This window comes from Sardina pilchardus, chromosome 12, assembly GCF_963854185.1.
Source record: "Sardina pilchardus chromosome 12, fSarPil1.1, whole genome shotgun sequence".
Lineage (NCBI taxonomy): Eukaryota > Metazoa > Chordata > Actinopteri > Clupeiformes > Clupeidae > Sardina > Sardina pilchardus.
In genome coordinates, this window is record NC_085005.1 from 2324764 (window position 1) to 2350219 (window position 25456).

At 39.7% G+C, this 25456-nt stretch overlaps 1 protein-coding gene across 1 annotated transcript in view; it reads right to left on the reverse strand.

The window, feature by feature from the left end:
• Positions 1-25456, reverse strand: part of rngtt (RNA guanylyltransferase and 5'-phosphatase) — a 69995-nt gene that overhangs the window by 25623 nt on the left and 18916 nt on the right. Inside the window, exons 9-10 of the mRNA XM_062550805.1 lie at positions 13860-13995; positions 6791-6862 (exon numbers count right to left, since the gene is read on the reverse strand). Coding sequence (XP_062406789.1) covers positions 6791-6862; positions 13860-13995 — 208 coding nt within the window. The remainder of the gene's footprint in view (positions 1-6790; positions 6863-13859; positions 13996-25456) is intronic.

Here is a 25456-nt window from a genome sequence, read left to right on the forward strand (position 1 = left end):
TGTTGCTAATAACCTTTAAATGTTTGAATGGAAAAGGCCCCACCTATCTCTCAGACCTATTACACAAATACTCCCTTGTAAGAGGTCTCAGATCATCTGATATTTTTCTGCTGGTACCCAAAAACCAAATACAACTGTAGAAGAGATCATGCTTTTGCTGCTGCCCCCAAACTCTGGAATAATATTTCACACAATATTTTTGATTCCCATCTCAAAGCCCATTTCTACTCTATAGCTTTGAACTCAGTTTAATACAACTGTGACACCAGTTTGAGCACTAAATCATATGTGCTGTGTGTTCTTTAGGTGTATCTGGTAAAGTTGTTCTGGGCCCACAGCTTTTATTTTGATATGGAAAGTGCCTGTTATCAATTCAAATAAAACAGCAGATGTAAACATACATTAGGCTTTACATAACTTTCATTAATGCACTTAAAATGAGTGTATGTGATGGATAACTACACTCAACTCAGCGCAGAGACCACCAGCGCACAGGTGAGTTTGATGGTGTAGCCCAGTCAGGTATCATAACACTGAACTCATTAGTGCATTAGTGCAGCCGAAGCCCCCAGAACGATGGAGCACCACCATCCCAATCATTGATCTGTTTTTATAAGCTGAATGTCACAGTTAGTACAGGTCTATGTCAGAGCATACAGGCCAAAATCATTTCATTTTTGCGGTGTACTCCTTTTTTGGTTCATGGTCATTTTTCTAAACGCATATGCACAGCTTAACGCTTTTCTGTTTTCCATCTACAGTACCATCTGTTGTTTAGTCTACACCATTTCTGCTCCTGCTTTCATGGCCTTCTTTATTTCCTCTCATTCTCCCTTTCAAAGGGCAAGCATATGCCTTTCCACCTCATCAACTAGAAGTGAATTCACCACTGTTGCCAAGGAAGGGCTTGCTCTGGGGGACATGATACATGTCTTAGTATCCTCAGACAATGCTGATTGTCAAAAGTAGTATGTAAATCACATAAACAAACGTAATGAAACTGATCTTTCTGTCAGTGTTACATAAATCTTCTTTTGGAACCTGTGACACGACACTGATTATCCACATTATGTGAGTCAACAAGCCATCGTAAATTGATATTATCCATAATGTTAAAGACATGTTTCAACTCGGTTGGTTTTGCTTAACTTTTGCTCGTAATTTTCCAAAATTACAGAGTCAAGTAACACAGACTGAATAACACATAATTGCCCACCTCTCACAAGCAGCCGTTTTCCCTAAGCTAATTTGTTTTGCTGTTTATTTCTCCCTGAGTGGCAACTCACTGCCATGGAAACAGCACACTTGTTGCTAGAGATCTGTGGATAGTATGAGATGACCGTGTATGGGATTGAGTGCTGTCACTGCAGAGTGTGCATCAGTAGGCTTGTGGCGACGTGCCAGGGGTAATGAACGTTGGTTTAATCTCCCTCTCACATTCACGCTCAGTCTCATAGGCACTCTCAGCTAGTCACCATAGCAACAGCTGCCTCTAATGTTCTATGTTCTCCTACAGCCTCTACCTGTCTAAGGATGGATGTTTGGCTTCAGATGACGCATCAATTCTGTGGCATAGCCACAATAACAGCCAGACCACTGGTGGATCATATATGAAAGTCTGCTAGCAGGAAAAGTAATCGAATAACAACAGACAAATAACAAAAGATTGCATCTCCATGATTAAACAGCAAGGCTGAACAGGATTAACCACATCTCTCTCTTTGGAATGCCCATGGGCAATGGGGTCATGAGGTGATAATGAGGTTGAGGTTGGCGTATGTTGGTGCTATTGTGAGGCACCTAAAAGTGAATGAGAAATCTGATCTGAAGAATGACGCTCATTCCACTATCGTTGAAGGAGTGTGTTATCAAGAGCTAGCCAGTAGCTTCTGAACTGCAGTATCAGTATCGATTCCCTAGCAATGAGTCCCTAGTCACTCGATGAAATGATTGTGCAGAGTGTTCATTACCCAGTATGCTTGGTTGAATTTGTCGTTATTAATGCATTTAAATGTTATTGGGGCGAGTGCTGTTTTTTTAAAATCAGTTTTATAACCTTGTATGTTGTTATGCTTTTGATTGTAACTCAGCAGCCATTACTGGATAGTAAAATGGCTATATTTTGTCAAGTTCAAATCCTAGCCTAAAACATGCCTAGGTGGGGACAGAATGGGTGCATAGTTTGCCCGTTACACTCACACACCTGATTCAACAGACTTCTGTGAAATCCTGCTGTTGCATACGAGTTGGCGTACTAAAGGTTTATTCCCTTTGTAGAGATGAGATCATTTGGTATGTCATCGTAATAGCAATGGGCCAAGGTACAAGCACGCCTTGCTTTTAAAGAGGAAGGGAGATGCCGCTCTTTTGGTTTATTAATTGCATGTCCAAAATACTAATTGTGAAACATAACCACAAGAGACATGCACCCCTGACCTGCCCTGAACTTCAACTATGCTCTTAAAATGTAGCCATAATGTCTACAACTGAGTGCCTGGCAAGAGTTTGGCTGAAAATGATACGAGAGGATTGTATGCCTACAAACATGCAGTATAACAGCTAGCATGTATGCAATCTACAGAGTGTGCAACTAATTGTACAGTATATAAAACTCCCCACCCCACAAAGTTCAGTACTCACCTCTTAGGAATACAACACATACGATAATCTTAATAAGTTTCCTAAATCCAAAGTGCTTCCACAGCATTGCTGAGATTACCAGACTAGGAAAGTTTGAGAAACTACTTTCAAATGCAAATTGGTGGCATGGACTATGTCCACTCATTTTGGATCAGCAAATGAAAGTGGGCTCCTTTTTCATTTTTACTAAAGTAACATGGAAGGATTTAAACAGGGCTTAACAACAATTCTACAAAGGGTCTTCATCCAGTCAGTCAGTGAGGGAAATTTGAGAAAAATTAAGTCAAGATATTTATCAAGGACTGCAGTGATGATGACGCTGCATTTCCATGCAGAAGTAAAAAGGCATTAGATAGGAAAAGGTATTAGATAGGGGATCAAGTAATATCAAACAAATATAAATCCAGGTTTGCATATATGTCTTAATTACTAGCAATACTCTGGACAATATTTGGTCTTTGCTTGGGTGGGTGGTATGAACGAACACATGTGACCCGTGCAGGACCTGCATGAGCTTATATAAACTGGTGCAGCAAATTGGTCATAGGCCATTTACACTCTACCACAAACTAGTGACCTGTTTTTCGAATAAAGTCCAAACCCAATGGATACTAACTACTCATCTTTAATCCTTGTAATTAGTCATGCTGCTCTCATTAGTAAGTAGAAATTAGAAAGTCCTCTCAAGTTTTAGATCATACAAGTTTGCCATTAAAACAGATTTCGGACACTACACTACACCAAGTTAATGAATGGTAGCAACCTTAGGAGATTCAAAATAAGTAGATATCCAACGATGGCCAAGATGCAGTGAATTACTACTAGTGTAATATCGTTAACTATAGTCTTAATCATTTATATCAAAATATTTATTGTGGTAAGTTTTGCTGAAATTGCTTATTCATTAGCAGGCACCATAGCTTCAATTTGGACTGAAAAGGAACCAAATAAATATAACTTCAAATATTAAACAGCACTGAATGTATTCTAAATTAAACATTCATGATAAACAAATACCCATACAATTACCATACTCACTCGCCTCACATAAGTTTGAACGTGATGCATGGGGCAATTCCCGACCTAAGGTGCGAATGAAATGGTACTGGTCTGTTCATATCATATTCTGCAGATGTATCTACAGTTCACATGTATGAAGAACCCTCACCAGTGAAAAAAATCGATACAACTGTGGGTGCAATTGAAACACAGAAGTTCACAAAAAAATGACTAGCTTAAACATAAACATTAACAGAAGAACAGCAATGCCCGCATTCTCATTAACAGATGTAGTTAATTACACTCAAAATGTGACTGGAAACTGCATCATGCAGCTGGGAGCAGCTGGTCACTCCTCAGAGCACAGCAGCCCCAAGTCCCACAAATCTAACAGACAATATGGTTAAGCCAAATGGGAAAAAGTCCACATGAAACTGCAGCATATTTAACGCCATATGTGAAAGGCATTGCATGGAACAATATAGCCTCAAGAGAAATGAAAACATTAGAGAAATGGGCCACAACAGCCTGAGCTCAAGCTCACTATTATGAAAACTGTGTCTTGAAAGCCCAGGAGAAGGATGCATTCTGAGAGTAAGTGTTCTCAGACACAAAACAAGAACACAAACAAAGTAGCAGTTGATGTAACAATATATTTTCATTATTCTATAAATTCAAGGGTGTGTAAGGAGATGACATCTAATTTACAGCCTAAAAGACAAATCCCTGTGGCAAAGAATTTTTGGAGATGGATTATATCTGATTAATTGGAGAGATGAATAGAGAACAAGTGGCCAAGGCAGGTGTGGATTTGCATTTGCTGTTACAGCTAGAAAGAAAAGGGAGGGGGGGATACAAGAACTGCTGAAACAGTAAAGAAATACAGCAACACAGGACATCAAACCCCAAAGACAATTTAGGAAGAACACAATGAATCCAAACATTTCAGCCAAGTGGATTCTATTGTGATTGCGGTAATCCAGCATGTGTAAAAACGAACCTCAACAACATTTTGCAGTCAAGCAGAAGACAGTGAGTTAAATCATTATAGCGAACCAAACACTGTGACTCATACAGTAACTGCAAAGCTAGTAAGTTATTAAAGTGTCTTTAAAACTATGGAATTAAATCAGACTCAGTCATACGTTTTGTATGTGTGTCACAACTTCAAACGGAAGAAATTATTTGTAACTGTCAAAATAAATTGCAAGTTACTGTCAATATTACAAATATGCATTACACTTACAAATCTATTTTACGGGTATGGATCTGTACAGCTAGATATAACCCTACAATTACAAATATTTTACCATTACTAAATATATTCTACACTTACAAGTCAATACTAGCTGCCTTACAGGTACACAGACTTCTGCGCCATCTTGGGGATGAAAAGTGTGCCATACAGTATGTACTGTATGTGTGTGTGTCATGATTTGTAGCTGTAACATTGACTTTCTGAAGTCAAGTACAATGGGAAGTAAATCTGAATGAAGCCATCCGTGGCAGCATTACAAGATCCAATAAACCTATTACTCGTTTGAATGCAGCCCAAACTGTGCATTTAAAGCTTACAGGTGTTGTAAAAATCTTTCACCAAGTATCTTGGTCTCTAAACTTGTAGCATAACCATATAAGTCACTGTGTAAGCCATGTAATGTTTAAGCAGACATTTTTATTGTAAAGTTTTGTCACATCACTGTTATGCAAGGCTTCTAGTGTCTGCTAGCAGTGGACCAGCAGCCATTTTATATTTAGTTCCTGTTATTCTGAAAGTGTCCATATATTCTCTGTTGCTGGCCTTGCACTCGAGCGTGTGACATCATAAAGACTAGTGTAAGCCGAATTTCAGCCCAACACCAACACTGATTTTTTTTTTCTGACTTACGCACGCCGTGTCTCTATCGAAAATAGGATGGATGAGCTAGAAGCCAAGACCAGGGAGCCGGCATGCCTCTACAGGCACCAGGCACCACATATTTGCTAAGTTCACTCATACAGTAAATTAACAGAGGACAACATGAGAAAATAGCAGCCCGACATGAGACAAATTCTTTTGAAAACAAGAGTGCATGGTTTGTGGTAGAATTGGAGCTGAATTGCAAACTGTAGTGTAGAGTCATGAAGTTTGAGTAGTCAGCTTGAGAAGATACAAAGTTACCAGCGAGAGCTGAAGCTGAATGATGAATGGCTAATAAGTAACGTTAGCCTAAACAGTGGATTGGATGGATGGATTTTATTACTTGGCAGAGGTCTGTGCTCTCGGAGTGCTTTTCTAGTTTACTAGTGTTGTCAAAATTAGCAAATTAATTGTTGCAATTTATTCGATAAATAAATAAAATAAATAAAAGATGCTTTGAAAAGCAATGCAAATGAATCACATGCCATGCCATTTTGTCTTGGGCAGTGGGAAAAATATCTTTAACCGGAGTCAAATTCCTTGTTTATCTTTGCACTCAAGTAGAACACGCAAAAATAACATAAAAACTGTAGAAAAAAGAATAAGGGCCAGTACTGGTAAGCTTTAAGTATGAGAATAGCAGTAAGTATGAGAATAAAGGCATAAATACAGTACACATTTACAAATAAATAGATGTTATTTAGATGCTAGCTGGCCTTGTTGTCCCTGTCAAGGTATACCATGGTCGTGGACACCCCAACAGGCACAGGCAAGACGCAGGATGCAATATACAATTGAAGAGAGGGTGGGAATAGTGCAGTATCAGTATAGACTGAGGATTAAGATTAAATATAAATATATAGCAAGGCAGTACAATGCAATGATGATATATTAATAACAATATTGTAACTGTAAGATTGAAGTGCACATGATTTGAGGTAGATGAGCAGGACAGGTTGATTCACTTTGTTCGGTGTAAGACAATGTTCCCTTGCCAACATTTTTAGCTGGATACTGAATGTGATTTAGCCCCTTCCTTTCCCAGCATGTTGGGATCAACTGAGGTTACTATAGCTTTCCTTATTATCATTATTATAATTATTATTATTATTATTATTATTAACCACAATGATTAACAACTTAATTTCAACAGTATTAATTCCAAGATATGATTACACTAATTCCAAGTCTTTTTTGAATTACTGTCAAAGTGCATTTGTGTGTGTTGACTGGTGTACTCTGGGCACTCACCATGAATTTGATTATGTCATAGATCAGGTACCGAGGGATTGGTTGTCCATTCACCTTGTCTATAATCATCTCCTGTTGAGTGAGTGAAAGCAAAGGAAGAAACAGAAGAATGGTAAGGTAAAGGAAAAAATACTTTTCAATAGTAAAGTTCAGAGATTGCCCAAATGATGAAACACTGCAAAATTGTATCAATTGAGTGAGCATGTTGATGACACTCCTTGCCTTTTAAGCTCCCTTCACTCACATATTGCTCAAACAATAATTTAAAACCTTGTTATACTACCTAAAACATAACACAACCACCTCGCTACCCAGGGACTTGCAATCTATTGTAATTATACTGAAACACAGCACTCACAAATTCAAACGCAATTCGATCCAGTTCAAGACAAGCAGGACTTAACGTTGTTTATGTTTGCAAGCTAACAAGTTAAGCAAGCAAGAAACAACTTGCTACTTGTAGGCTCGATGGTGTTTTGGGTCCCCAATGCTGTCTTCCAGGCAGAGCTGTCACCGTCGACTTCAAGGCACCTAATTCCAAACCTTATCCTAACCTTAACCCATGCCTAACCCTAGCGCCTTCCAGGCAGCGCTGCCTTGAAGACAACGTTGGGGGCCCAAAAACCAAGAAAGTACTTGGCTCAGTCAACTATGTTTTGACAGTGTTTTTGAGCTAACCCTTTTGGTGTAGCCTACTAATGCAGTTTTATTGCCAGGTAAGGTCCCATCCACATAAGAATGAAAGGTTTTTCTTTCCGTTTCAAAGGTTTTGTGTCCACATGGCATAAATTCTAGAAATAACCTCTCTACAACACTGTAGTACATGTAGCCAGTGGGTGATGCCTTGACAGTGTAGAAGCAGAGAAGGTTAAAGCAGAGTAATGAAGGATCTTTTGTAGAAGCTTCACACAAATTCACAAAGTACAGACAACATTCGGAGCATTTGCATGTTGATTACAGTACATGCAATCTTGGGTAATCTTAAATGTATCTATTTTTTCCGTTTCTGTTTAAATCTGTTTAAAAGACAATAATTTTGTAAGCTTGAATGCCCACACCACTATAGTGAGGAGCTGTAGTCTGTAGGCCTATATGTATATTGCACTACCTTAACATCTAGAATTGAACTGGGTTTCTAACATGGAGGTATTATAAGAACTGGAGAGAGGGACTAAGTCCCGCCCCCATTCATTTCAATGGCCCATGCTAGGCTAGCTACTTCAGCCAAAAAAGTTTGAAATTGGCCGCAGCCATCTTTGAGAAAATGGCGTTCCATGGGTGTTCATTTCCGTCACCAGCTAGAATGAGCCAATTAGGTTCCATGTTACAACGAGACAACATAGGTACATCGTTGATGAAGATTGGAGAGTGAGAGAAGGTGTCCGTGAACGCGCTCCTATCGTTACAGGCGCAAATGTATTTCATTATTTGAGTTGGGATGGTGGTGGAGAAGTTTGCCCCTTGTCTCAAAATCCTATAATGTGATATTCATATGTCATGATATAATAAACATGGCGAGTCAATATTGAGCAAGAATTCACTTAACATACACATAAATATGATCCCCACAGTAAATGCTTTGAACCTGGGATGTTATGTGCGCAATACTACCCGACGAAAATTACTCTTAATAAGTAGACATGGGATGTAAGAAACTTGTGGATACCTGATATGCTATTTGTGCTGCACCCAGTGTGAATTTGCAGCTTAAACCTACATTTGCAGGCAGACGAAATGAAGCCAACGCATATTAGGCTATAGGCTTACCGATAGAAGCGCGCATCCATGTTGTGTTTCGAGCAGCATGCGTTTTAAGTCTGCTGTCACTGTCGGAAACTTTTGCCGTTATACTGTAGGCTGTGACCCCCAACGCTGCGTTGTTATGAACTAGGCTACAGGTCTGCAGCTGAGCGTTTTAAAATAGTTTTCATAGCCTAGCCTACACGACAGCGAGTAGGTTAATAATTGGGTTTAGTTAGAGAATTTCGTCGCATTTCCTAAAATGTCTTATCACACCTTGCCAACTCATACATAGTCTAATGCAAATAATAGTAACCTATTAGAACAACATTTGCTTTTTTCTTTTATTCACAAAGCCTGGTATAATGATAATCCACAGGCATCAAGTATCGGTAACTTAATCCTAGTCGTCAGTCATTTTATTTATGTCTTCTAGAATGTGTTATCAACATGGACGCGTGAGGACGCTCGTGTTCAACACCAAACTCGTGCATGAGCTGTCTCGTGCATGCGCTGGTGCCGGATATGGTACAACCATGGAACGCCATTTTTTCAAAGATGTCGGCGGCCAAATGACATGCTAACTGGCTGAAGCTAACCCTCCAAATCCTGACCCCCTGGTTTCTAACCACAATTCATTAAGATGGTTTGTCTACTACTATTCTCAGAATAGGCCTAATAATTAGGTTTTTAATAATTTTGAAATATGTTAATGTTTAAAATACCATCACTGAGTAACCTGATGTTGTCATACTCTGATATTGCTCCATTGGAATGTAGTTATGGGGCGTGTTTCAACCGATACAGGGCGGGGGGATGCCTCTGCACTCATTGGATAGACCTAACCAACAGAGCAACGAAATAGCTTGTAATAGCTTATATCTTCTGGTCTTTTTTGAAAATTGCGCTGTCTGTACAGTATCTTGAACACTCGATAGCGAAATCTAAGACAACAAAATATGTAGCAGGGTAGGCTATTTGGAGAACTTTTTTTTTTTTTAAATAATTCTGTTCAAACCGATGCTACAAACATGCTATGAACAGCTGGGGATGGGTGTTGCAAACCCAACGAGCAAACAGAGATTTCAAACAAACGAGGACATGACGTCCTTTTGAGGACATCACTAGCCACAGTGTTTCTGTTGCAACCAAAATCAACCTAAAATCATCATATAAAACCCGCCCTGACAATTTGATAGGTACGAACAGCTTTTGTTCGGGCATAGTTCCGCTTCAACGGAGCAATGCCAGACTGAACTTCCCAACCTCAAATGTTGTGGGCGGGGCTAAGTTCAGCTGGCACCCAGGCTAATCAATGATTAGCCTATCAGCTAGTGTGCTTATTCTTATTTTAAACCCAAAATAAGAATAACTAGAATAATAATTATTCTTATTTTAAACCCAAAATAAGAATAATGTAATCGAGGCTAGTAACTAAATCTTACTAGCAGTATGTCAACACAAAGGCAATTTGGTTCAAGAGAAGCTCACTGGAACTTAACATCACCAAGACCAAGGAACTGTGTTGCCATAGGAGCTGACTGTTTGACACTCCTCATTCACTATCCACACCATTGAGAGTGGAAGGGCAAGGGGTGTAAGAGGTTGAAAGTTTCAGGTACTTTGATTGACTACTGTCTCACCTTCACCCTGCATGTGGACACAATTTAGTGTCTTCTCAGAATACTTTCAATTTGAAGAGAGGATCTGAAGTGAGACAGTATATTCTATCCAGTGTATACCAGTTACTCATAAGAGTCTGCCATCGCTTTCAACATGACATCTTGGTACAGCTTCCTACCAAACAAATGCAACAGAATGCTGGCTAAAGTAGGGTTCAGACCAAAGATTCCCGACAAGACGAGACGAGACGTTCTAAAACCTTGCGACTGCGCCTCAACATGTTTATGCTCAACATGCTCTGCGATGGCTTGCGACGGCTTGCAACAACGTACAACTTCTAAGTCACACCGCTGCAACTCCGTCTCGTCTCGTCGGGAATCTTTGGTGTGAATTGGGCTTAAGACAGCCAGGCAAGCCATTAAGATCATAGGCATTCCACAAAAATAGCCATCTGATCTCTTTATATACGGTACAAGCAGAGGGGGAAAAAATCCAATTTCATCATCTAGGGTGCCTCCCACCCCCTCCACCAAAGCTTTGAGCTATTACCATCAGGAAGAACGTTCAGAGTAGCCTGGAGACCAGACTCTCTTCTTTGCAGAGAGTATGGCATAGCTTCATTGGCAATTGTTTATTTCCTGGTTTGTGGACGCTTGTCTGAAGTTGGAATTCATTGGAGTTCAATCGCTAACGTCTGGTAATGACATATGATAACCACGGGGGACACAACGATAACTTAAATGTAATCCCTCTTGGGAACGCCCTGTGTTGCTGCAGATTGGGCGGAGATGCACTTGCCGGAGTAAACAAAGCTGAATCAAGCTATACCAGACGGTGATGAAGAGAGATGTAAACGAGCGGAAGTACATAGTCGGGCGGGGGCCAGGCTACGTTCAGAGTGCCTCTGGCTTCACTCATCCCAATCGCTTCGCTTCTCTCCCAATGCAATACAAAAATCATGCTACTGACACATTACACACACTGTGCTTTCAATCAAAAGCAATTTGTCTAAAAGGCAAAATAATAGACAACAAAGCTTTTTGAATCTTTGAATTTTAAATCTCGCAAAGCATGCTGGGAAGCAAATAAAACATGTAGTGGTTGACACCATAAACCAGTACTGGCAGGAAAGTTCAGAGCAGCATACATTTTGCCATTTGGAATCTGTACTCAACCAGGCTTTATATGTATTATTAACTTAAAGCCCTCAGAAAACTTGCAACTGCTCACTGTTGGAATTTCCTCTCCAGGTCCTTCTTACAAGAGTTACCATTTTCAGGGGTCTCTGAATGATGCTTTAGAGGAAGATACTGGTGATGGTACAATTGTAAAGTGGGTTTTAAGATAAGTTGCTAGCACCCCATAGCATGCCTGTCTACAGTGGAAACTGTAGTCTATTCATGTCTGTCTGGGTCAAATTAATCAGCAGAGCACTATTATGACTGATTTTTTTTTTCTGACATCCTCTCCCCAGAAGACATTCATTGTGTGTGAGCCTCAAGTGCATCCTCATGCAGTTTTTATTGTCTCTCTTTTTAAATTGCACAAACACTATAAATCAACTTGATGAGGGCAGCTTCAACCTCAAGAGCATTCCTCATGCATATTTGTTTTCTTTTTCAATAAGTGTGACTGTTTCGTGTTGTCTGAGCAGACTACAAGCCCAAGGAAAAATGCCAACTGTAAGAAGATGGCTTGTCGTCACTTATTTTTAGCTTAATTCTTTTCCCCATGTGCTGCAAAGCAAGATAATTTAAAATGAAGATTCCTCCAAATGCCAAAGGCACAAATGCACCTACAATAACTGAAAAGCAGCATTTTAAGGAATACCACCTTCTATGTGAGAGACTGTGCAGAGGAATGGAATAAAATTTGGTGTGAGAAGATTGGGTGAAAGGAAACAATGAAGGAGGTATAGAGAGGGGTAGAAACGAACAGGGTGGAGGAAACAGGTAAAGGCACAAAGACTGGCTTGAAGTTGGAGCAGTACTGAGGTTCATGGCAGAAAATAACCACCATTCATTATTAACATGGTTAAGATGGGAGTAAGTGAAGAGGTCCTCGAGACGGTCTCAGACATACAGCTGCCTCCCTCTGCACACTTATATAAGGTGTGTGGGTGTATGAGAGGGAAGGGGTGAAAGAGAATGTGAGTAATATTCCATAAGGCTCTCACAGTTAGCAGTAGCATCCTGTCACTTTTAGAGGCTTGAGCACTTCATTCAGTGCACTTGGCGAATTTGTCAGGGTTTAAGAATAACTGAAGAAGAGACCATTTCAGGCACACATACACAAAATGTGAGGATATGAATTTGACACGGCAGGGGAAAAAATACTCCTATTCATGTCTGACCACCGTGTCACTTGTGGCACATGTAGTTTCCATCCAATTAATTGAGAGAAATTAAAATTTTCACCATCACAAAACCATCAGGCGTCCCTAAGCTTTGACGTAAACAACAGAAAAAGCTCATCTTTCAGTGGACTTACAATCCTGAATAATTACACTGAGTCTAAAGCAGTGCTTTATACATTTGAATAGCTCGGCATGAGATGTACAACCTGGCACAGGATACAGAGCAATCAGTATGTGACGAACCATGGCAGCTAGCTACAGTCTAGTCCAGGAATTGTGAACCTTTTCAGCCAGGTGAACCATAAATAGCAAAAATGTTCTCGATTCATGTTGGCGTATAAATGCTAAATCCTATAATTAGATCTGTTGATCCTTTCACTGGGAATTTCAATAGCAAGACACGCAACATCACATACAACATACAGTACATCCCACATCACAATGACACTAGTCTGGAAAACATGGATATTGTCAGTAGACGTTCATCTAAGATGAGAGAAAAGTATGCAGGTTTACTTGATATAAGGTATGCAGCACTGGAGCTTTTTGTATGCTTTCCCCACTATATGCCAAGCTGATTTCCATGCTAATGCAGCATGGTGCTTTAAACATTCATGCCAGAGCACAGTATCGCACAGTAGCCCAGTCATCACTTTCTTCTTGGGTACATGTTTTTATGTGCTATAATGATATGAGATAGACAAGATAGATATGCCAACTCACAGAAAGCAGGGACACTAGTTTGAAAATGACTTGACAAAGTCTTTGGTTGCACTGTCCAATTAAAATCTTGGACAGTTTTTGGTGCCAAGTAAGGTTGAACAAGGTTTACCATTTAGGATCTCTCCAAAGAGGCACAAGCTTAATGTTCATGCAATATTCAGTGTTAATGTGTGTTTCATGCCTTAATTCAGTAATTTTGAACTTATCATCACTTTGCTAAGTTGAGTAAGTTAATGTTATCTAACAAGAATGAATGAAACACAAAATAGGTCCAAAATAGGGAGTTCGAGCTTGATGTGTCGCCTATCAGCAGTTGCCATGGTGTCCACATTACTCTTAACACATTACACATTAAAAGGGGTCTCGGTCTTATACTGTATACATCTATATCTATATCTATATCTATCTATCTATCTATCTATCTATCTATCTATCTATATATATATATATATATATATACATATATATATAAACACATAGGCAATAAAAAGAGGGACTTTCAATTGTGTGATAGTGAAGGCTCTGTGCTTGTTTGAGACCACAAAGGCAAGTTTTGAAGGTCTTTTGCCCTTTTGATTAAAAAAAAAACAAACAATCGAAAAGATCATTAGTCTTTGGTCAACTTACCCCATCAAGTAGTGTGTTAGAGAGGTGGATGCGAGGATCTTTTCGGAAAGGGAACTCAAGATTCTCTATGTGAAAGACGCTGTTGTCTCGATCGATCATGTAGACCTCATTCCTTCCCTTTATCAACATCATGTACCTGTCAGAAAAAAACACAAATAATAAATCATGTGTGAAAAAACTTAATGGCTGGGAAGTTCCATGATCACTGTTGTACAACTCAATTGTTAGCTTCCTAACCAAACAACAACATATTTGTTGTGAAAATAGCTTTGGCAGTTCACTGCATTGCCAAAAGGTAGAGCACCTACTGTAAATACATATTCATATGCAAATAGAAGCAAAATAAGGGCTCCTGAAATGGTTACATAATATTGAAATGAAATCTCAAACTATTCAGAGGAGACAAATAAGCCTTAGGATTGCTTGAGTGATTTAATGCCACAAAACCATAGAAGCCCCTGTTGCAAACCACATAGTACAATACAAAGAGTTAAAAAAGAAAACTCTCAGATGAGATTCTGATGAGGTCCAGTGCACAAATTCACATCAACATATCTTCACAACTTATTTATTAGCTTCTGAGAGACCAAAAACTTGTAAGGGTACTGCACTGTTAACAGACAATGCTGGTGAAATCCACACATTTGAGATAGAATATTGGGAGGGGTAGAGCACAGTATTTGATCAGCTTAATTCCAATATGACACTGTCTGCCAAAGCATATTTACATGGACAGCCTCAGCGCCCACAGCAATCCAGACTGCGAGACCGTCATGCCCCAGAGTGTCCATTCTTATTAAGGCCTCTTCAAACAGGGGATGGGACATCTTTAATGAAATATACCCTGAATGTCCCCCAAAATCCAGCCTGACACTCTGTTCCAATGCTCGCATGCCATCTTGCAAACTCACTCAGCTGCCTGTTGCTAGGTAGCCATGGTGACAGTTCAGCCAATGAGATCTATAGGAGATGAGAATGCTGCATGTGTCCTTGGGAGAACAAAAGAGGAAGGACAGATGTCTGCAAAACCGCCCAAGTCACTATTATACGGGAGAGTAATACATTTATTCAGCAATACCAGTGTATCAACTTCAACCAAACAGATTATACATTAAAGTATGTATAATTTGTGTGCTTATTGAGTATAATAATATTCCAGCTCCCATGGAAACTTGACGTCATTATGTCAAGGGCATGGCTGTAAGCACTTACAAGTTTCACTTCCCTTGCTTTGCCGATATTCAATAGGTTGCACTAAATTACTGATTTTGAAAAACGGATTACTTTTGTGAAGCTTTGTCTGAAGAACACATTTGCCAGACTTTGCAAAAATGTGATAAGGTTTGTGGCCACTGAAAACTTGATGTACATCATGTGTTCTGTCCCATTCTTGGGATGTCCCATGATAATATCAGCCATAACAGCCACTTTTATAAGGAAAACAAAGGAATATTCCATATTCCAGTTTTATTACACAACCATCTTATTCCAGTTGCCATAACCAGATTGGGCTCATATTCCAATCACTAAAAACCTCAATAAGACCGCTGGCATATGGCTGTTTTAAAGGAGTCATAGAACGCATTTTTTGACCATTACAAATTGATCTTTGAGCCTAAATAATGTCATATGTAAATTTGTGGGGCTGAAAACGCCCCAGGAGCACTGCTAGATCGCCTAATACAAGGTCATAAATAAGCCCTGCAATGAAACAGTTTGTTTTTCCCGCCCACTCAGCAAGTTCATGAATATTCAAATGAGATGCGCGCTGATTGGTCTATTGGCCAATATGTCCTGAAAGTTGATTGGCTCAATCCACCGGTCTGAAGCTAGAGCAAAGTGAAACTACGTTTACTGCTGGTAAATAAAGCCAAAGTCTTTGATAAAGCTATCCACAATGGATTTAAATAAGGAATACAACCGTACATGTATAAACCGAGTCAGAAGAAGGTTCTGACGAAGATGAAGTGCAGCAGATTCCCCAACAGAATGAATGTGTTAGATTGGTAAGTTTTATCAGTACATTTCTTAGTATAGTAACTCTCCAAAGTTAGCTGTAATAACGCTAGCATTACAACGTCTCTGCCATAGACCACATATCTAGATATTAGCATCGTAAGAGCAGTTTAACAAGAATTATTAATCGAAGGTATGCAAATGAGAGGGGGTGTATCTAAAGGGGGATGGGCGCCTATTACGTGTTATCTGAGCTCTGTTCAGATTGGAGCATTTCAACACGGCTGTTTTTATTTCCCAATTTGCATACGAAAGCAGGCGGGGGATGCGGTAAAGTCTTTGGTGTTGTCCTTTGGACACTGCTCGCAGCCTAAATTAAACAGGAACAAGGTGAATGTGGTTTTGAATTCTAGGACTCCTTTAATAGGAATAAGGGAGCATGTTAACACATTTGTCGGAAAATGTCCCTTTAAGAATATCAAAATGCATCTGCGCATTTTCATGCAACACATTTTGGTCACTTGGTTTGCTGTGGCATCTGACTAAAAGTTTGCATTTCTCAAGTGAAGATGAGGTCAATTTGTGTAGGCCTATTCAGTTATGATGGAATTCATTGATGGGTGAAAGTATAGTAAGGCGATGTTCAGACAAATATGTCCGTCTGAACACTGCCTAATGCTGCTAACAGATCAAAACTTAGTAGAAACCCCTCAAAGTGGCCCATCATATTTTTTTGCATGATTTTGCTCAATTTCTTCAGCTATGAGGTTAATACACGGGTTAATATGGTATCAGTATGGTTTTGGTTTTTTTTTACTTGCAAAAAACACTATCCTGCAGCTTATACACAATGCGGCTTATATACGGGAATTACTGTACTACTTCTATTGCAAATCACAGGTTTATCCATTATGTGATTATTAACATGGAAACATCTTATTCTTATTATTGCCCAAACCAGAGTATGGGCCGTAATCGGAATATGATTTAACTAGGAGGTGATATAGCTGACTGTGTACATGTACACACCGCCGCCAACCTGAGCTGCAAAATTATAGGTAGTCATTCTTTCTCACAGGAAGCCTGTTTTGAGAGTCTAGCAGAAAATTGAAACTCTGTCAACTTTATGGTAATGAGCCATGACGTGAAGTTTGCATAGTAGTTCATGACAATTCCAGCATATAAAAGACTGTTGTTGGTCTACCTACAAGTTTATTACCACAAATAAATCCCTAGAAAATAGTTTGACATCGAAAGTTGACAGACATGGGAGGGAACTTTTTACATTGGCAGCTTGGACCCATGAAGGCACAATTCTGACTGAAAACGTTTCCACATACATGTAGGATACTCTTGTGTTTCCTTGCGCATCGGGCCTTCCACCACCGTCCTCTGTCTTGCCTCCTCTAGTTACAGCTAGATAAATGAGACATCCTTCATGACGTTGAGCTTTGAACGATTTCCAGGGCACGAACTGGAGGACTGAGGGCCAAGGACAGACGAGGCCGTATGCAAATTGAGCTTTCAGATGAGCCCAATGTTTCCAGAAACGTAATACTTGCTAAAGGTCTATGTGTGATATAGAGAATAATATAAAACGAATATGTCTCCAAAAGGTTGAATTTTATAGGCTGAATAATGAAAGTTATGGATAGTAGCGATATATATGCTATACCTTCCGAGGTAGCTGCCAGATGACCATCGTCAAAATTGAAGCAAGCCCAATTTCATATTTATATCACTACAGTGCCCTCCATAAGTATTGGAACACATACTAAAGTTGTCTATAAAGAGGAATATAAAATCATCTTTTGGAAATTGGTCTTAATGCCTTCAATAAAAAAAGAGGAAATATCCAACCTTTAAGGACATACATTTTCTTTGTGAATAAATAATTGAAATAGCCCCACATAATCACAGACCCTTCACCATAGAGAATGGTTTTATTTCAGTTAGCCTATTATCTTAGCCTGACGAGCCAGACCCACATCAAGATGTAGGGTCTGGACACTCACCGTAGACAGAGCTCAATCGGAGGGGTGGGATAAACAGATGTCTTTCAAATTCCCTCCCCACAATAGGATAACGCTAAACGAATCATCTTCTTGTTTTCAAGTAGCAGGATGCGTAATCTTCCCTCTCCACGCAATAGGATAACGCGAAACGAATCATCTTCTTGTTTTCAAATAACAGGATGCGTTACCGTCGCAACCTCTGGTCGCATGTCAGTCACCATTATGTTAAGCCCACCCACTGACTCTATACACGCTGTGATTGGCCCGCTTTTATTTTCCATTTCTCAGCTCCTTAGCTCTACGGAGCGTTGCTAGACTGCCCCGCCAGCCAAATTACATTTGCTGCCGCTAGGGGCGTCTAGATTTCTAGGCTATTATTATCTGGTTTCATTCTCATAGAGCTCAATGCCAATCTCTAGGTATGGTGAAGGGTATGTGATGATGTGAGGCTATTTTAATTTTAGGCGAAGGGGACTTTATGAGGGTGCATAGTGTCCTGGATTTAAAATTAAAAAAAAAAAAAAAAATGAAAACTGCCTTCCTCTATGGGAATTTTAACACATAGGGTTAACATAGGCATTGCATTACTTATGACCCCTGTATTTTAAGGAAAACATTTATTTATTTATGATACATTTCTGAATGAAAAATGTATGTCCTTAAAAGGTTGGATATTTTCTCTATTTAAGGTATTAAGATTACTTTATATTCCTCTTTATAGTCAACTTTCGCATGTGTTCCAGTACTTATGGAGGGCACTCAGTTAATTTGTGTAGAGATACGTTGTCCCTATTTAAAATGGAACATTCCATCAGGCATCTGGAATACCTCCTAGGTTCAAGAGGCCAGAGTGTATTTTGCAGCTCAAATCGGTGGCGGTGTGTATACAGTGAAGCATCTTTGGTGTGGGTTGAATCTCAACTAAAAGTGCAGTGTCAGTCCTGATATCATATCCTGACAGGGGAAAATGTAATGCTTCTAATAGGAGGCTTTTAGAAGCAGAGCTCAAACATGTAATCTCATTCTGGACATTGACTTTACAGGATTTTCAGGTTGGCAAGTGGCTGTAATTTCTCTCCTAAAAGTCAAAAACAAAAAGGAAATCAATATTGGCCACTGAGCAAGATACCATTCACAGAGAGCCAGAGTGAGAAAGGGAAAAAGAGATAGAAAGAGTGAGTGGATGAATGAATAATGAATAATCTGATTAAAAGCAAGTCAGCAGACATGCGGTCTGAGTACAAAGGGAAATGTAGTGCCAAAAGAATTGATTCAGACAATGAAGTAGCAAAATAGGATGGAGAGAAAGCACAGATCATGTAAACCCTTAGTGCAGAGGTTTCCACTGGCTGTTTGAAAATGCGGAGACTAGCCTACATGTCAAAACTAAACAACATGTTTGCAGAAAATCCCACCACCATGAGGTCCCATGACAAAAACTGTCACCAGGAGACAAAAAATAAAATAATTTAACTCATCTATCTATACATTACAGGAATGTCTTTCTGTGTGTGTGTGTGTGTGTGTGTGTGTGTGTGTGTGTGTGTGTGTGTGTGTGTGTGTGTGTGTGTGTGTGTGTGTGTGTGTGTGTGTGTGTGTGTGTGTGTGTGTGTGCATATCTGTTGAAACATTCATTCGATTGATAACAAACTTGGCAGGTGTCTTGCTATGGGCACAACTAAGCCCAGTTGCCAAGTTTGGATAAGAAATGCAAAAGATATCATTAAATGTATTTTGGTAAAAGAAGCACACATCAGCGTTCGCTGTTCTACTGTAGACGCTCCCCCACTCATACAACATTGTAGGCTACCAGAGAGGACAGAAGAGTGGGACTTTAGAGTACACGGGTAAAAAGTTACGCGAGTGCAAGATGTGTGGATGATCATCATGTCTGACCTCAACAATAAAGGTATGCGGTGTGCTTGCATAAAATTATTGCAACACGCCAACAAACAGGTATGCAATGACTATTCAAAACATAGAAATTATGTGCAATAAACTGACATTTTGAATAGCTCAGGCTACTTTGGACGGTCTTAAGACTTTGAATAAACAAACAACAATTCCGACTGCCAGGTCTCAAATTGAAACGGGTTATAATGGTCCCGAATTCAAGGACGTTTCTACATGCAGAAGAGCTACAGACAATGAGTGGTAGACAAAGCGCAATGTCCCGTACAGGCTACCACAGACTATTTTGATGATGCATCATTCCGCAGAATGGTCTGTCTTCTCAATCATCAAAATTATGTTCTTGCTTCGCCCTGAAGGGACAGAGGAGTGATATGAAAGACGTGATTCAGAAGCACAAAACTCATTGCCATTGACAGTGGTCATTATAATTTCAGCGGTCATAACATGGTGCTAATTTGACCGCACAAGTCTTTGGAGTGTTGTACTAGCATTATGAAGAGCCGTATAATAAAATATAATATTCAGTCTTCATTATTGAATGCTTAGCTGAAGTGATGCTTTTCCCCATCATCCTATTTTTAAAGCAGCCCTACCTGCGCGCATGTAATTGGGCTACAGTTTTCTACAAAAGTACAAGTAGCATGTCTGAACGGGCACTGCACTAGTGGTTTAAGGATGAGCATAATGTATCCCATTGGAGAGATCATTGTCTCAAGGGCTGAGGTCTCCCTGCAGTGTAATTAGACCGTTAGCTCTCCGAAAGTCTGCCTATAAACTAATCTGAGACGAGAACTGAGCACCTGCTGAGTGGCTAACATCATTATGACTGTTAAATTGGCACCAGGCCACAACTGCACCATAGACGGGCACAAAATCAAACTGTTCTCACTTCACAATGTTCCTTATGTGGACACCAGCTGTTCAAGCAGTGCCACACCGAAGAATTGTGCCCGCCCCCACCCCACTGGAGCCTGTCTGTCTATGACTGGGCAGGCTGCTAATGATGAGGAGGAGCACAGTCAAGAGCCTTTTATAGGAAAAGCCCTCGGGGGAACCTTCCTCTTGGCCCTAAGGAGCAAGATCAGATGTAAGATATCTGTTCATCATATGCACTGAATCCTTTAACAATGTTGCCTTCTTAACAGTCTGCCAGTCAGAGTCATGGGAAGGTCATTCACGCGCAGTGAATAAGAGCGATATGGCTTACAAGTATGCTGTATGTGTGTGTGTGCGCGCGCATGTGCATATGGAAAGAAAGAGAGAGAAAGACAAAGAGAGAGAAAGAGAAAGAGAGAGAGAGAGAAAGAGAGAGAAAGAGAGCGAGAAAAAGAGAGATGTGGCTTTCTGATATGCTATATGCATCATGTGTGTGAGTGTGTGTTTGTGTTAGGGATGCAACAGTACAGAGCTCCCTCAGTTGAGTGGGTATTGTGGCTTTTGGGCCAGAGGGTTTTTCGCACAGTAAAGGCGGGTTTCAATATCTTAAAAAATAAAAATAAAAAAAAAAACACAGATTTACACAATTAACTATAATTTACTATATTTTTTAGGCTGGGTGAACCCTGCCTGAACTTCCAGCGAATTTGGATTTTGCCCGGCAGCTCAGGCTGGAAACTTGCACATATATCTCCTCTGTTCCCTGCCAGAACCTTTGGCTCTAATCAGAAACTAGCTTATCCAAAAGACGCACCGGATCGTTGGTCTTATTGGTTGAAGGACTATCGAAGCGTACAGAGTCATTTGACTCTTGTGCAGTAGAAACAAAGCACAGCCTTCCTATACTAATCTTAAAAGATTGAGCTTAGTATGGGGATAGCCAGACTATATACTGTATTTTTCCCTATAGACAAAAATGACAGTGTGCCTAACTAAGTATGGCTTTACACACATTAAAGTAGTTTCCAATGCTTCGTCCAACTATCAGAGGAGAGAGCTAGATGGGGTGTTTGAGTCAATTTATTTTACATTTCTCACTGATGTTTCATAGAATTCAAAAGTTTCCCTACTGCTTAAATGTGTGCAGAAGTGAACATTATAACTGACATTATTGATTATAGTTAACTGACATTATAACTTTTTAAGGCAGAAACCAACAAATTGACCCATAAATGTAACTATTAACCATCCTGGCTTTAATTATTAGCCTACCTTGGAGATTATTAGGCTATATTTTTGTGTAGTTTTGTTAACGAATCTATCTGTATGGACGACGCCTAGCTACTGGCCAATTTCCATGGAATTTAGTGGAAAGAATGGACAACAGGAACTCATTCAATTTTAAAAAACATTCGACATGTACTTTCAGTACATCAGACATCATGTCAGAAGCGTTCACTCAAGTTGACTGCTTTAGCAGAGTAATGCTTGTGGGCTGTACTTCGTTGGTTGATGGTATTCAGTTTGTAACAAAATCCAAAATGTTCCCTCTAGGCCAGGGGTCGGCAACCTTTGAGACGTCTAGTGCCAACTTCAAAATTTCTAGTCAAAGAGTGTGCCACTATCATCAATTTTTATCTGGGGTTCGTAGTTTGTCACTTTTAATTGTAAACACGACTCGGAATTGTCCATGGTGAAACGGCTGCCGATAGGGCTGAGCACACTTTTCATATGCGAAAATACCTGCTCACACAGGTATGTTGAGCCGAACACTGACAAGAGGGATTGGAAGATCCTGCTGTCAGTCTGAGATTTTTTGTTTTTGCTGATGCTGGTGGCGCGTGCCAGTGATTATGCCTCGGCGTGCCAGCAGTGGCACCCGTGCCATAGGTTGCCTACCCCTGCTCTAGGCAAATATGAAAGGCTGGTTGTTAAACTTTCCATTGTTCACATTGGAGCTGTCAGCTGGCCTGAGTCCCCCCCCCCCCCCTCATTGCCCAGTCTCCGCTGAAGAGAAACATGCCCACAACATAATGTTGCCCCCAACCATGCTTCACAGTTGGTATGGTGTGTTTTGGGTGGTGTACTGTGTTTGGTTTTCGCCAAACAGTGCTTGGAGTTCAGTGCAAAAACACATCTGGAATATTCTGCTACCATGTGGAAAAAGCTTTTATGGTCAGATGAGACTAAGATGGAACTTTTTGGAGACTAAGATTGAACTTTTTGATCTGAGCTCCAGGCGCTAACCAAACACAGTACACACCCAAAACACACCATACCTACTGTGAAGCATGGTGAGGGCAACATTATGTTGTGGGGATGTTTCTCTTCAGCGGGGACTGGGCAATTGGTCAGGATAGAAGGGAAAATGGATGCTGCCAAGTACACCCAAATTCTTGAGGAAAACCTGCGTCCCTCTGCTAGACAGCTGAAGATGGGCAGGTAATTCGCCTTCCAACACGACAATGATCCTAAACATACTTCCTAAAGAACAAAGCAGTGGCTTGCTTAAGGATAGGATGGTGAATATCCTTGAGTGGCAAAGTCAGAGCCCTGACTTAAATCCTATAGAAAATCTGTGGATTGACTTGAAGAGAGCAGTCCATCGCCATTCCCTACAGAATTTGACTGAATTTTAACAATTCTGCACGGAAAATAAGGCAAATATTCCCTAATCTAGGTGTGCAAAGCTATAATAGAGACATATCCAAACAGATTGATGGCTGTAATGAAAGCAAAATGAAGCTCTACAAAGTATTAAGTCAAGGGTATGTTTATTATTCTAGTTTTTAATTTTTTTTATTAATTTTCAGAACTGTTGACTTTTTTCCCCATTATTTTGATGTTGTACAGCTACATTTGTAAATAAAACTGGAAAAGATTTTTTTTTTTTTTTTTTTTTTAAATGGGTTTTGATTTCAGGCTGTAAGACAAAAAAACTTTTTCAAAAGGGTATGATGACTTTCTATAGGCACTGTACCTGAATACCATAGTTCACTTTTAAAAGCAAACAAGCAGCAATGACAAGATTTTATTATTGCTATTATTATAGTGTGGGAAACAGTTTAAAGAAGAACAAGTAAAAGGTTACTGGGGCTGATAAGAGCCAGACAGAATGAGCTTAAAGACGCAGCTGCATTTGTCTCTCTCACACTCTCTGGGTGACCACTTGTCAGAGAGAGAGAGAGAGAGAGAGCGAGAGAGAGAGAGAGAGAACAAATTGGAATTTGATAGGCTACATATGTTGGTTGTTAGCAAACTCCCACTGTCAAGGATATAGCCTAACAGACAGTAATTCTATGCCCCCCTGTGGTTGATCAAATGCCATCCATTGTATTGTTTATATAGTTCCTTATTGGTAAAATAATTTACCTATTTCAAGTTGTTGTCATAGTCTAAATTTGGGATTTTCAAGAAGATTTTAAAAACACCTTGTAATTTGCAGCTACTGTATCTAAATACATAATTTTGTAATCATAGTTTGTTTATTATTACTGCTACTGTGGTCATTGTCATTATACTATTATCATGAATTGGTATGCAGTTTTCTTTACTTTGAACTGCTATTTCTAACGCTAAAACTTCTAAGCAAACATTACCATACACTGGCCTAATTGTCAATGGTTAAGAGCAACAGATTAATTTAGCTGAAATTGATACAATTCATCGTTTCCTGTTTCTCTAGGACCAAAAGACAGGGTAGGTCTATCACTTCCCTGCCTCACTCCACCAGATATGGATCAATACAATTCTGACAAGATGATAGGCTTTTGTAATCTCATACCCAGCTGTCAGGTCTGTCTCTGAAAACCCCTCATCACGGCAAATAGATTATTCCCTTTGCAACCACTGAATAGTCTGAAGGATCATCAATAAAATTCTAAAGACTTTGCTTTCAGAAGGGGTGGTGGGTTGAACTTGAAAAAACAAAGTCTATACATAATCTAGTTCTAAGCAAATTGTTGAGAAAATAGGGACATTACCTTTTTATTTCTCGAAGACAACTCTGTGGTATGGGGACTACTATTTGCTAAAATACCAAAAATTCACAGAAACAAAAAACTGTAAGTACACATATGTACATATACAGTGCTTAGGACAAGTCAATTACTCTCTTTATTGTTGAAAATGTAATAAAATGTAATGATTAATCACAATTGTGTGTCTGCCATAAGCAGAGGGATATAACAATCTTGGCACTTACTGCTGTGCAATGTTGCCTGGTAACAGAGACACTGGCCAGACTAATGCCATTCCATTTTTTTCCACAATTTAATGTAATTCTCAAGTCAATATATTTTCTGTTTTACTTTTTGCAGTTTAAATAACTTCAATTGCCTTGCCATAAAGAGCTTTTTAAAGATAATTAAAAACAAAAACTAAGTTTTTTTCTTCCTGTTCCAACATGACTGTGTACCAGTGCACCAAGCAAGGTCCATACAGACATGGACGACAGAGTTTGGTGTAGATGAACTTGACTGGCCTGTACAGAGTCCTGACCTCAAACCAATAAAACACCTTTGGGATGAATTAAAGTGGAAACTGAGAGCCAGTGTCCTCGTCCAACATCAGTGTGTGACCTCACAAATGCGTTTCTGAAAGAATGGTCAAAAATGCCCATAAACACACTCCTAAACCTTGTGGAAAGCCTTCCCAGAAGAGTTGAAGCTGTTGTAGCTGCAAAGGGTGGACGACCAATGTCATATTAAACCCTATGGATTAAGAATAGGATGTGACTGAAGTCCATGGGGGTCAAGGCAGGTGACCCAATACTTTTGCCAATATAGTGTACCTTATCATGAAGGCCAATGTCACTCTTCCAGACTTCCACAGAGA